The following is a 14,013-nucleotide window of genomic DNA, read 5'->3' as shown; positions in this document are numbered from 1 at the left end:
AAAACCTCCAACCCTTATGAGAAGTTTTGCTTTGAAAAAATCAAGTACATCTGATTCAAGGTAATTATCAATTACTGTTTTCTCTTTTTTAAATTACTAGAATGCCTTTTACAGAGGGCTTCTACACCCAAGAAAAAAAAGTTAATTTGATCATAGTAATCCATAACCTAACTTGGGAAACTGATCAGCTTTTGTACTTTCCCCCCATCATTGGTTCTTAAGGCTTTTCTGTGTAGGTAATTATCTTTCCCTGCACTGAAGCAGGGTTGACTTTGAGGAACCTGAAAACCAGTAGTATTCTGGAATTCAGTATTTTTTATCTACTTAAACCCAGTGCTGTTGCAAATCAGAAGCTGGTGGAACAGGACTCACGAAGTCTGGTTTTTTTTGTTGCCGTCACTTTAATTTCTCCCAGTATACAAAAAGGTGTTTGTGTCACTTTCATCTGATGTACTCAGTTAATATCGAATGTCTCGCAGATTGACTATCACAACTCAAATACAAAATGAGCAAGTCTGACATGTTTTTAAATCTGGCAGGGCCCAAGCCTCAGAGCAGGGCTGCTCGGAGCAGAAGGGCCAGTCCCTGCCCCAGAGGCCGGAGCCGGCGCTCCTCCCGCTCCTGCTCCGGGAGCGTTTCCCGTGCCCGCTGCGGAAACGCAGTGCCCGGGCCCCGCCGCGCCCCACGGCACCAACACGCTGCGATGGGCACTCCCCGTCTCACCGCACGCACAGCCCCGGTCATTTCCAGAGCAGCTGCCCGGGCACAGCCGGACCGGGCCCGCCGGCACCGACCGCAGCCAGGGCGGGCGGACACGGCGCCTCCGGCCGGGCGGGGGCAGCGGAGCGAGGCGGGGCCGGGAGGCCGCCCCGCCCCATCCTCGGGGATGCCGGGATGTTTACGGGCCTGGCAGGAGCGGCGGGGGGCGGAGAGCAGGTCGGGGCTGCCGCCGGTGCCTGCGCCGCCCGTCAGGAGCCCCGCTAGGCGCCCGCTGCCAGCGCCGGCGCGGTCCCGGGCTCGAGGCGCCGGGGAGGAGCGGGGGCCGGTTTCGGTCTCCCGCGCCAGGAGCAGGCGGAGCCAGGCTGCTCGGTGAGCGGGGCGGCGGCGGGGCCGGGGGATTCCGGAGCCGGGGGGTCCCGGGGGTCCGGGCGGCCGAGCCGGCTCTGCCGGGGCGCTCCCCCCGCCGCGGGGTTTGCCGTGGTCCCGCCTCCCGCCGCCGTTCATTGGCCGCGGGGCTGCGGCGCGCAGCGCCATTGGCCGCGGCGGCTGCCGCTCCGCCCGCCGCACGGGGAGGGAGCGGCGCGGGGCCGGAGCGAGAAAGTTTGTGCGCGGCGCTGGGGCGGGACGGCAGCGGGCTGCGCCGCGTCCCGGGCACCGGCACCTGCCCCGCGGCCGGAGGGGCGCCGAGCCGCCGTGTGCCGGCCGGGCAAGCGGCGCCCTGAGCGCTCCCGTGGCGTCTCGCCCGGTGGCGGCTGCCGCGCCACCTCCGCTGAAGGAGCGGGCGGCCGGGGACCCTGCCCGGCGGCCTCGCCACCTCTGGCCTCAGCTTGCCTGCGGCCCGGCCGGCCCCCGTGCCTCTGCCGCGCCGGGCTCTTTGCGTGCCTGCCGCAGGCGGAGCTGCTTTCCTTGGTGTTCCTCGTCACTTTCCCCCTGTTTCCTCCAGGCTCCCGTGCCCTCCTCTCGCTTGGGGCTGGGTGTCGGGCAGATGCTCCCGGGACAGCCCAGCCTGCGCGTGCCACACGGCAGCGGTGACAACAGCGCTGTCACCGGCTGTGAGGGGGGGCAGCGCCGTCCCGGCGGGCTCTGTCCCGAGAGGACCCCGGGGCTGCCCGGCCGGGTGCGGGGTTTGCCCGCGGGCCTGGGGAGAGCTGCGGCCTGGTGGGACACGCTGGAAGTGAGGCATTCTCCATATGGGAGTGAGCGTCCCCTCCTTCGGCTTACCGAGCATCCCGGCTCGGCTATCCCCGTACCGGCCCCGCGTTCCTTTCAGTGTTCGTGTGAGCTGATCCTGCGTGGTTGTAGGGTTCAGAACGCAGTTCTTGGAGTGCAGTATGCTTTGGTTTGCTCTGCATTTTTTGAGGGTACTGGTAAAACAAGATAATCACCGTACTTGTAATAAATATGGTGAGGGGACGTGTGTTCTTCGTTAATCACACAAATATTTAGTTCTTGATATTAGAGAGAAGCTTTCTAAATTTTTTTTTTCCCTCCTTGCACCAACTGAATGATAACTTTTGTCACCTTTTGAAGTGATAGAGGTATTTTTTCAGATTGCAATAGTGGCATCGCTTCTCAGGAAAGGTCACATGTACACAGTAATTTTGTGGAATGTACTGGATGTATTTCCTGTATAAAGTTGTATGACAAGCCTGAGATGCAGAAATTGCATAAGATACACAGTTTGGATTATTAGATTGGACAGTTAGATTCACAGATTGGTTAAATCAGGAAGAATGAGGTTTAAAAGTTTTTTTTTTGTTGTTTTTTCCTAGGCAGTTTAGGAGAGAATTCAAGTGTTGCAGTGCTGTAGAAATGTCTGTTTAAACTACAGACTTGCACTGTCTTGAGAGAGATGAAATGCAGTGGAAAACAGTCATTAGTTCATGACCTATGGAAAACTTACGCAGAGGAAGGAAAACTGTGGTGGAAGGAGGGAAACTTACAAGCAACTCCGGCAGCTTTAAAGTAAGAACTTACTTAAAACCATGTTTGTTATTTTTAAATGTTTTGATACTAAGAATAATACTGAGAGCACTTGTTCTTTAATTTCAAAATATTAAGATACTATATTCAGAAATACCTGATGTTTGGGTAGATGGCTTGTCAGAGCACATTTAGAAGTTGTTCACTGTAAGGATGGAGATACTGCCTTTATCATAGATATCTTTTATTCAGCATACTAGTTAATCATTGCAGTAAAAAAAAATTGAGATAAAGGAATTTTATTCAACCAGAAATCTTTTTTTGATGCACTTATCACAGCATCTTCCAGGGTCTACATAAATTAGATTAGTAGATTCCCATCATCAAGTTTGTTTCAAAAGAAGGAAAAAATCAAACATTTTAGAGTTCATTGGAAGGCTTGTGAACAAATTAGAAAGTCAGATGAAAAATAGGCAGGCAGGAAGTCAGTTGCTCATTTTACTGCGACCTGTGGTATCTGCTGCATTGTAAGACAGAGCCATATAAACCCCTCTATAAGCTCAGTTGCACAAAACATAGTCCTGTGTATTTGTGCACAGAGACATTTGCTGAAGCAGTTTGTTCATAAATTCATAAATTACCCATGTGTAATAAACTTAGTTCAATACTCTCTGCCTTTATACTGATGCTAAATTCAGCTTATCACTATCAGTGCCTTGCTGCCTTCTGAAGTTTGACATTGTTCCAAACATCTGTGGTGGATGCTTGGTTGAGTTCACCTTACATTGGAAAGTCCCCTAGGAAAAGTCCAACTGCACTAACTTCTTCTCTACCTCCAAGGGATTTTTTTGGTGATTTGGTGTTTATCTGTAAATCCCTTCTGATTTAGGATGTAGGAGATGATGAGATTATCCTGTGAAGGTTAATACTGTGGATAGTTTTGGGAGTTAACTGACTAATTTCCAGAGAATTTGTTCAGTTTATCTGCATTCCATGTGCTTTGCAAATGAGATGAAAATAACTGACCAAAATACCAAAGTGGTGATACGGGCTGATATGGACAGGCTTTAGAGCACTGATTTGCTGTATTTATCACCATTTCACTTCCCTAGCCACATGGGAAGGAGCAAAACCCTACACTGAAGTACATAATCCCACATTTTGTTTCCCTAATAAGTATTAAAGTGATTCTTCCTGTCACATTAGTTTAAAAAGCTGCAGAGAAGCAATGCTGTGAAAATGAGTTGCTTTTTTGGTGAACAGACTCTTGTGCATTTGTCTCAGGCATGTAAAACAAATCTGTGATTCAGTTGTGATTTTTGTAGCTAGAAAATGCGCAGTATTTCAAGTGCTATTGGAACCTGCTGGGCATATAACACTCATTTATGCAAGGGAATTCGTTATAAAATTTTAAACAACACATTAAAAAGAGGAATTTGTAAGAAAATACTGTGAACAATCATGTTAAAACCTGATTGCATGTGGTTAATCTCGTGATATTAGTGACTTTTGTATTGGATTATAGTGACAAAGTAAATAGACTGTTTGCATCATGTGGCATTTGGGAGTCTGCATTCAAGCCTCTTCAAGCTGCTTGGAATGATTTATAGCAAAGTTATTGCTGTCTTATTTAATAGCTGTGTTTATGTTGGACCAGATGAATTATTTTACAACGTCATAAAAGTTCATGTAGAGCTTGTAGATTAGATTGTTGCTGAAGCCTTTGGGAGATATTTGAATTAGGGTCTGTGAAGTATTGATGAACCCCTCTTTCTCAGTTAATATCAATTTTCTGTAGTTAGAGAACAGAGCTTACAAAATTACTGATTCCTTGATTGCAGGAAGGCGAAAGTATAACAGGTGAACTAAAATTTACTTCTAAAAATAAGTAAAAAACTTGTGGTGGGAAAACACATAGCCTCCTGCCCTGTAGAGGCCCTTCTTCTGTACCCTTTTTGTCCTCATCTGAGAGCAAATCCAAAAAAGGAGTTGTCTTTGCAGCAGTGAACTTCCAGTCCTTGCCCTGACTGAGATTCAGAGCTGTGTGTTGGGTATGTGGGCTGTGTGGGAGCTTTGCAGGGACCTGCAGGACCTGAGGAGCAGCCTGCAGACAGTGTCCCATGTACTGCTGGTCATTGAGGGTGCTCCACAGCCACACGTGGATCCTGCAGCTTTTACACAGTGGTGCTTTGATGTGAAACACAGAAGCAGCTGCAGACTGGAGTGTTGGCTTGTCTCTGAAGTGAGTGTGCTGGCTGCTGCCTGCCTTGCTTCTGGACCCAGGGATCCTGGATCGCTCACTGCTTTCAGGAGTCAAGGGTAATGCTGCTCAGAGGTTCACAGGAAGCCTGTTAAACCTGGCTGGTGTTTCTTTTCTGATTCTTTATAATGCTTCATTCATTTTCTCATCTTTAGGGTAGCAGATTTTAAACTAGATATTACAGATAATTTTTTTCAGCTTGAGAACGTGCATCTAATGCCTGCAGTAGGATATCTTGCACTGCTTTCTAGGATAATGAGAGATTTTTGAGGAGTGTGTGGAATTTATTGCTAAAAGTGTTCTACTCCACCTGTAGCAACATGGGCATTGTCAGCCAGAGTTGTTGCATGTTTGTGTCCACCCAGTCTTCTAATTGGGATGTATTTTCCCTGTGCTTAGCCATAGTGGGTTTATCTGACAGTGCTTTCACTCTTTTCATTTGTCTTGTGTTTTTAACTCTAGTGTGAAGATCACCTGTTTACACTTTTAGTAAAATCTCTTCAGCATCTCTATATGAATAATTTGCTTTTATAGGTGTGTTTAAAGTTGTGCCCTCATTAAGGCTTCCTCTCTTGTGTGTGAGAGCTGTGAATTTTGTACCAGTAAGGGTTTCTAAATCATGTTTTAGCTTCCTTTATCTCAACATCTTAGTTTTTGGGATTTTTTTCTCCTTTCAGTTTCTTTTCCTTTTTCCAGTTTAACTTGTTATTCTTACTTATGTTCCTTCTGTCTATTTTGTTTCCTAGTTCTACTTTCCTATACGGTATTTTGTTGACAAAACTCTTGGCTTGGTGTTGAGTGACTTTCCTTCTCTCTGTGAATTGCCTTCTCTCTGTTGTGGTCCTTGCCTTGCTGTTGCAGTTCTTTGAAGTGCTTGTTCACCTCCCTACCGAGGACAAAGCACAGTAAAATGTGGTGAGCTAGCTTATTAGCACACTGTTGCCAGAGGGAAGATGTTCTGTTACTTCTGTAGTCCCTTTCCTACATCTCCCATCGCTGAACTTCCCCTGGTGCTCAGCAGAGTGCCCCACGTGCTGGTTCTGCTCTGCTTGCAGAGCAGAGGTCCAGCTGCACCAGGGAGTTGGATCAGCTTGACAACAGGGCCAGAGAGTTCACAATGGCAATGTGGGTTTGTGTGGCAGAGAAAGTGAGAGAAAGATCTTTGGTGTCACTGAGCTGTTAGACTGACTTGTGTAATTTCACGTTACAGATGTAATTTGGCAGTAGATTCAGCTGATCCAAGTTAGCTGGGGCTAGAGCAGTCCTGTATCTTCCTCTCTGTCTTTTGCCATCACAGTCCTGTCCTTGTCTCTGCAATGGTACCATTCTGGGGACTGAACTGGGAAAAAGTCACTTTGTCAAGGGTAGTTTTCAGCGAGTTTCACTTTGCTGACCAGGAGTCTGGGTAGCCGCAGCACCCCCACTGGAAGGAAGAGGGTTTGGTTTGGGAGTCATGGCTGAAGGCAGGGAAGGGGCAGCATCACATCATCTCTTCACCCTTAGAGCTGCTTGCTTAGAGATGCTGGAGCACAGCCTGCTGTGGTGTGGGCTGAGGCTTTGATTCTAGATGGTTTCATGGCTAAACACAGTGCATTGTTCCCTGCAATACTTCTCACTGTGACATTATCATCTACGTATGCCCTTTATAATTGGCTATTGAGTATGAAGAAATGGGTTATCAAATTTCTTTCAGGCGAATAGAAACTAAATGAAGAATGTAGAAGCTTGCTGCTCAAGCAGTTTCAGTTCCTGTTTCTTATTCAGCTCATGAGAAGTAACAAACAAGCAGTTCAATAAGGGACAAGTCAGTGCATGTATAACCCTTTGGGAGCACCTTGCATGATAAGCAATTTACTTGAGTGACACAACTGAAATGGAGAGGGAGAAGTAAACAAACTAACTTTTTAAATTGTGCAAATGAAGAGGAATGGAAGCAGACTTGTGAAGCAGGAGAGCTTTGACTTTTATCTTCTAATCAGACAGCACTGACAGAGCAAACTCTTAGTAGCTGGGGAATGACAGTGAATGGCATGTGTGTTTTCAGGGTTGGAGTGAAAATAAGCCTGGTAAGTTGGGCCAAATGGATGAGAAAATTGTGTACAAACTCTCAGTGTATTTCCTTACTTTCTTCCAAAAGGGTTATTTGTGTATGGCTGCTCCTGCTCTTGCTAAAACCAACTTTTACCCAGATTAACTGTCCATGTGTTTTTTGAGTGCTTTGACTGGACTGCCCATGAGTATGGAATTTGGATATAAATTTGCTGAAAAATGCAGTATTTTCAATTAGGTAGTTAATATCTACCTGAAGATTAACAAGTGCTGGGAATTTGTATTGTTCAGATTCAAGGCTGTCCCTACAGAGGGGACTCGGCATCCTGTGGAGAGTATTGATCTGAGTTTTAGAAACTGCTTCTAAAATTAAAACTAATCCTTCTTGAATATAGATGTATATGGATCCAAACTGAATCACTTTCAGTACATTAAAGTTGCATATACAGCTTCTCTCTGATGTGGATGCTTCTGCAGAGAATTTGACAAATGCTATGTGTTTTTCCACGTTCTAGAAGATATTTTGGGTTTTTTGGACAATGTGAAGCAAGTATTTACTATTAGCTGACAGTGGTAAAAATGAAATATTCTATGTACATACACAGGTATAGGTACATAATCTGTGTACAGATGTGTGCACATATATGCATATTAAGATATATATATATGTTTATAAATATGTATGTATACTAGTAGGGATATGTGACATTTTATTGTGATAATGGTGAACTTGGTCTTCCAGTACTGAGTCTGCCTTGTCCCTTGTCAGTTAGTCTTGGCAGACTAACTTCAAGTGGGTGTCAGCTTAAATGCATTTTGCATTATTAATGCATACCTATAAAAATATATGTAAATATAAACATTATAAACTGCAGCCTGCTCCTGAGTTGCCAGCAGTGAGTGGGTGCTGAAGAGTGTTGATCAGTGTTGATGACCTGACAAAGTGTGGGCTTGACCACCAAGCAGGTTCTCTCCAGTGGCCAAGTTTTTGCCTTTAAGAGGCAGAGAATGACTTAAGACAGTCTGCCTTACAAAGCAGTTCTGTGGCTGCTTTTTACCCTGAAGTGCCACGCTGTTACTGCTGGGTGTGAAGTTTGTCTCTCCTGCCAGGTCTGTGGCTGTGGCACTGGGAGGTTGTGGCAGTGTCACTGCAGGTGACAGAGAGCAGGGCTGGCACGCCTGGGCTCCCTGGCACACCCTACTGGATTAGCATTGCTGCGGTGGGCGCAGGAATTGGGTGGCAGCTGCTCAGGAAGGCACTTGGAAATCTAAACCCGTGTTTCCACAGCACTGCTTTTTTTAGGTTCAACCAGGGGCACTGTTTGAATGTTCTACCTATGTGTAAATTGTGCTTTTGGGTAGCTGAGACAAGATGTGATACAAGCAAATGGGAATATTTCTTTAGCTTGTGTTCTTACATGGAAACATAGAATTGATATATGTTGTTGGGTTCCCCCCCACCCCTCAGCTGAGGCTGATCCTTATCTTTAAATTCAGTAAAGATAGATGAGAAGTTTGCTGATCTAAAATTTTTCATTTTAGATCCATGTTAGATTGAAGAATCTAATGTTACACAAAATTTACAAGAAAATTATTTACAAAAAATAGTTGTTCCTGAAGAGCCTTGTCTCTAACTTAACTAAAATAATGGTTATAGTAAAACCTGAAAATATCTGCCTTAATTGGTGGTGTAACCCAGAAGTAAACACAGTACATTCCATTCTTTGAGAACAGCCAAATTGACTGTGTCCCTGATCAGCACATCCTGAACCAGTGTAACTCTGTGTTAGCAATTATGTGCAGTAGTTACAGCTATATTTTGCAGAAAAAAAAGAAGACTGGGCTTCTCAGATTCTCAGCAGAACTGTAACATTCTGAGCATTCATTTAAGTATATGCTCTTTTCCTAAATTATAGCTGTTTCTGCTTTGACATTGATTACTGTATGTTCTCACTTAAGATGCAAAATTGACAAACAAGTGCATAGCAAGTAGCTAATGGAAACCATGTATATTGAGACTATTAATGATGTTTTCTACAGGAAAACGTATTTTTTTGTTGTTGAAGAACTGCCATCTGTTAAAGCAATAACATTTTTGCCCAGATACCATGTGAATTCAGTGTGAATGCTTTATGGACTTGGAGCTATGAAACTAGTTCTTAAAAAGCATGTTTCATGTGATTAAGCAGTGCATTTAATCTTTTTCTCCTGGAATAGTCTGATCATGTTTTTAAAGACGTAGTTGCTAGACTTAAGTCACAAGAATTTCAAGTTTTTCCTAGTTTTTTTTTTTTTTTTTAAATATTATTTTAGGATACATTTGAGTGAAATGGAAGTGATGACCTCTGGCTCCTGTTGAGGAGTGGCTCCTCTGCTCTGCTTGCCCTGACAGCCATGGGTAGTCAGTCCTGCCTCTCCTATGGCTGGAAAGCACCTGGAAAGCTGAGTGCTGCCTGTGGGATGGGAGCTTGGGTATGGGAGTGAGCTCTGCCTCTTGGGCTGCTTTATATCTGTGTGATTTTCAGATGTGTGGGCAAAGAGCCAGAGCTCTGACAGGTGGCCACTGGGGAAGTGAATGAGGACAGCCAGGCCTGTTTGTGAAGGAAGGAAAAGGTGTTACTCCCATTTCAGGCACTTGGGGTTTGATGGTCAGACCTACAGGTGAGGGCTCCTTTTCTGCCTTGTGGAGTAAGAGGGGTTGCTGTGCCCTTGTGATTTCAAATGAAAAATTGATCTTATTGTCTGTATCACCAGGAACTTCATTCTGCATCCTTTACGTGTAGGTGCCAGCTACTGTTTTGATGAGCTGAAAAGTCAAAGATTTAAAATATTAGTAATTAATCAGAAGTATTAACAATAATTATAAAGTCTTATCAGCCATAACCAGAGTATAAAATTTAGTGTATATGCCTGTGTTCCTGTGATCTATGTTCTGTGCCAGTTGTCCAAATCCAAATGATCTTCATCATCAAAATGGTGAACATCATGTTTGCAAGATAAATGATTAAGAAAGTTCCTTTTTTTTGGCAAAGGATATGGTGAAGGCAAGGAGTCCTTTCCCCCCTGTGTGACTGGTGTAAGCGTATTGAAAAACATGAGTTGCATTTGGATGTTTTGGGGATGCTGTTATTGACTTGCCTCACCTGTTGCTTCATTTCTGTGAAGCTTTATCAGTGTGATGGATTAATGGATTTGCAGAAGGTGGTCACTGTGGACAGAAATAGATGTGTCTTCTAATTGCATTTCAATTTTAAACAGGTATCCCCTTTATCTTTGAATCAATTACAGGTAATACAGTACAGAACAGCAGGAAGCCCCAAACTGTGTGCTTTGTGTGGATGTATGATAGATGGGAAGGCAAAGCCTAAGGAGACCTTTGGTTGCTCTGAGTGTGGCTGTGGTTTGGTGTCAGGAATTGCTGATGGAGCTAGGATGGCATGTGGGTGACTGCTTTCAATGGGCCAGGGAGAGCAGATCACTAATGATTTGTTTGTGTATGCTGTCCACTGCTTACTACACAAGGGCAGCTCACGAGGAACTGCAGAGCTGCCTGGGGCCTCTTTTGTCTGTTGGTGATCTTACCGCAACAATACTGTAAGAGTGGCAGCAGTGCAGTGAGCACAAGCCATTCATTAGTTTCTTGAATATTTTGGAATTGCCTTTGAGAAGCTCTTCTAAGGTTTTCTGTTGAGAGTTATTTCTAACCCTTTGAATAATCTAGAGGAATTACTGGGAAGATTTGCGTGTGTTTAACAGCTGTAGGAATCTGTGTGGAGTGTAAATAGCTTTGTATGTGGAAGTACATAGGTTTAGCAGAATAAATTTATTACAGGAAATTTCCTCATGTTAAACATCTAATGGTGTCAGAAAACAAGTTCTGTGTCTGTCTGTCTCCAGAACAATCAGGATTTGGAGCCAGCAATAAGAAAACAATAAATTGAAAAGCAAGGATAATATCCCTGTCAGACACGATTCTTGTTCCTCTGAAGGCCTTGGCAGGTTTGACCAGGTAATAGGCAGGGATACTTCACCTTTGTGTGATGAAAAAGTTGTTCAGGCCTTGCCTCTTACTTGTATGAAAGCTTATTTCAATGTTTGGCTTCAAAGCTGCAGTGACCTTTTGTGTTGTCTTCATCTGAACAAAGCTTGCCCTTGTAGGCAGCAGTAGCACTGGCTGCTGCGCCTGCTCCCCCTCAGGGGTGCCTAAGAAAGGATGCACTTAGTTGAGGGGAAAAAAAGTCTTATAAGCATTTGCATTTTTGTCTCCCCTGTTTTTACTGCTAGTGGTTCAGTGCATTTTGCAGCTCTTATTACTGGTCAAAGCCTTGTGTGTCTATGTTGGGAATGTGGCAGGCATCTTTCCTCCCATCTTAGTGATGGGAAATGAGAAGTTCACAGTATTCCAAAGGCCTCTTAACTAGCTTGTCAGAATGTACTGTGTACATGTTTAGCTTTTTTTCTGTTTGGATGGAACTACTCTTGCATACTCCCTAAAACCTACAGCTAAATCAATGCAGTGCAGTATGTGTGCTGCAGTTGTAACTCTGCTGCTGATCTGCTCTTTGCCCTGCTGCCTGTAGGTCAGACATCTACAGAGTTAAACACGTGGTTGGTGCCCCTGAAGAGTAATGGGATGATGCAGCTTTTATCAGGCAGAATCATTTGTCTGGTGCAAATAGTTTTAATTCACATTATTAATGATAAATTCAGGTGCCTATAGTGGTTTTTTAAATTTCATAGAACAGCTAAGCATAAGAAAATCTCCTTCCCCAAACAGTGCAGAGCTAGTTAAATGTTCCTAAACTCAAGCATACAATTGAGAAGATTAATTCCTTTGTTCTTCTGCTGATGTTTATTAATCATAAATACTGGCTGAATTACAGTGTAATGACTGTATTTTTCTTTTCAGGACATAAGAGACATTGCTGCTTGATAGAATGGATGAACAATCACAAGGAATGCAGGGGCCTACTGCTCCACCGTTTCAGCCACAGGTACATATATCTGGGGTTTTTTAACTGTAACTCATTTCTTAAATAGGGATAACATTGTTTCTCATGGTAACAATGAAACTGTGAACAGATAGAATGTATTCTCATGATCTTGAAATGAATTCTACATCAGTTCAGTAATGCATAGAAAACAGTTGGTTTTAATTTTTGCCTCCTGCTGTTTCACTGACTTTGGGAAGTTGAAGTTGTAGGGTGAGGAGGAAGCAAAGAGGAATACAGTTGTTTCCTTAAGAAATCTTGAGTTGTTAAACTCTATGCTTCAAAATTGTATCCAAAATACCCTATTTATTTCAGACTGTTGGCTTTACCTACATCTTCTTACAGCTCCTGACAGTGATACTGTACGGATTTCTGTCATTATATTGACAGAAATGTAATGGTTGAAACCAGGCATCAGGTTTCACTCCACAACTTCCCTGGACCACCTCTCTTTTGCTGTCACCCTCACAGTGAAAAAAATCTTTCCTGATGTTCAGATGAAACCTTCAGTGTTTCAGCCTGTGCCCATCACCTCTGGTCCTGTCACAGGGCACTGCTGAAGGAAGCCTGACTCTGTATTTTAACATGTGTTTTTCAGGAATTTGAGCCCACTGATGAGATTCCCTCTGAATCTTCACTTCTGTAGGCTGGATGTTGCTGTCAGCCTTTCCCCCTGTGATCTGTGCTGCAGTGCCCTGGTTGCTTTCTCCAGTATGTCTGTGTAGGGGTGGCGCAGAGCTGGATGCAGCACTCGAGGTGTGCTCCTGCCAGTGCTGAGCAGAGGGGAAGGATCATCTCCCTCCTCCTCCTGGCACCACTCTCCAAATGCAGCCCAGGACATCCCTGTCCACCATGGAGTGCATTGCTAGCCCCTGTTTGTGTTGGTGTCCAGTGGGACCCCAGGGCTGGCCTGTGGGGCTGCTTTCCAGCAGGTCAGTGCCCAGTGTTCCTGCTGCATTTTGGGGTTATTGCCACCCATGTGCAGAGCTTCCCACTTCTCTGTGGTGAATTATGTGAGGCTCCTGGCAGCCCTTTAGTGCAGCCTGTCAGGAGCCCCTGGGATGACATCATGACCCTCTGGTCCATCCAGTCCTCCCAGTTTGTGTCATCAGCAAACTTTCTGAGATCACACTTGGCCCCATTATCCAGATCATTAAAGATGGTGTTGATCAATACTGGACTGAACCCACTGTTGATTGCTGAGGTTCACTGCAGGCTGCAGTCCTCCAGCCACAGTCAGTGCTATCGGAAACTCAGTTGCTTTTTGGAATGAAGTGCCTGAGAGCTCCGTCAGCGTTTGTTATCTATAAGTTAAAACACTCTACTCCCTTACATCACAAGGATGTTTTGTGAGTGCAGATAGTACTCCCAAACTGCTTCCACATTGTAAAAAGGTTATGGAGGAAGATAGAAAAATGTGGATTAGCAATCTGAGGCAGTAGACTCTTAAATTCCAGAACTTTTGTAATGAGAATGAGAGCATTTTAGCATCTAAATAGAGAAAAGCATTAATCTCTTACTAGATCTGATAAATCATAAACTGAAGGCAGCATATACATCCCTTACTTCTTGGGGTTTGTTTGTTTTTTTTTTTTTTGTTTGTGGTGTGTTTTTTGTGTTTGTTTTGGCATTCTCAAAGCTGAGGAACAGTGGCTTATTAAGTCTCTTCTTATATGGAAGCGTCTCTTTGCTCAGCATTGCTATTTTGCTCTGTTTCTTGATTTGCCTGTATTCCCCTCAAAATGAGGACTCAGAGCCCTGTGCGTTCAGTCTACACACAATGGACTTAAGTAGTGAAATATTTTGTTGTCTGTTTCATTCGGTTGCCTTTCCTAAAGATGTCTAACTTGCGTTTTGGTGGTGACTGACCAATCAGTTTAACTTTTCCTGGAAGTTTTTCCATGGTGTTGTGTAAATCTTTTTCATGTGTGGTAATAGCTAATGTAAAAGCAATGATTCACAGTCTTTAGGGTGGTATCTCCCATTAAGTTTTGGACTGGTAACCTTGAGATGCTAGTATTGAGTAGCAGGGTGAAAATCTAAGGGAATCTTCTGCAAGGCTTTGCAGAC

At 44.4% G+C, this 14,013-nt stretch overlaps 1 protein-coding gene across 1 annotated transcript in view; it reads left to right on the top strand.

Annotated features, from left to right (window-relative positions):
• The first annotated feature begins 688 nt into the window (after window positions 1–688).
• The window catches only part of NEK7 (NIMA related kinase 7), a 62,029-nt gene continuing 48,704 nt past the window's right edge, over window positions 689–14,013 (top strand). Inside the window, 4 exon segments of the mRNA XM_026793456.2 lie at window positions 689–1,089; window positions 2,493–2,534; window positions 2,536–2,685; window positions 11,862–11,946. Of these exon segments, the coding sequence (XP_026649257.2) occupies window positions 704–1,089; window positions 2,493–2,534; window positions 2,536–2,685; window positions 11,862–11,946 (663 nt within the window). The 5' untranslated portion in view covers window positions 689–703.

The sequence above is a fragment of the Zonotrichia albicollis genome, chromosome 8, assembly GCF_047830755.1.
Source record: "Zonotrichia albicollis isolate bZonAlb1 chromosome 8, bZonAlb1.hap1, whole genome shotgun sequence".
NCBI lineage: Eukaryota > Metazoa > Chordata > Aves > Passeriformes > Passerellidae > Zonotrichia > Zonotrichia albicollis.
This window is presented reverse-complemented; position numbering and strand designations above follow the sequence as displayed.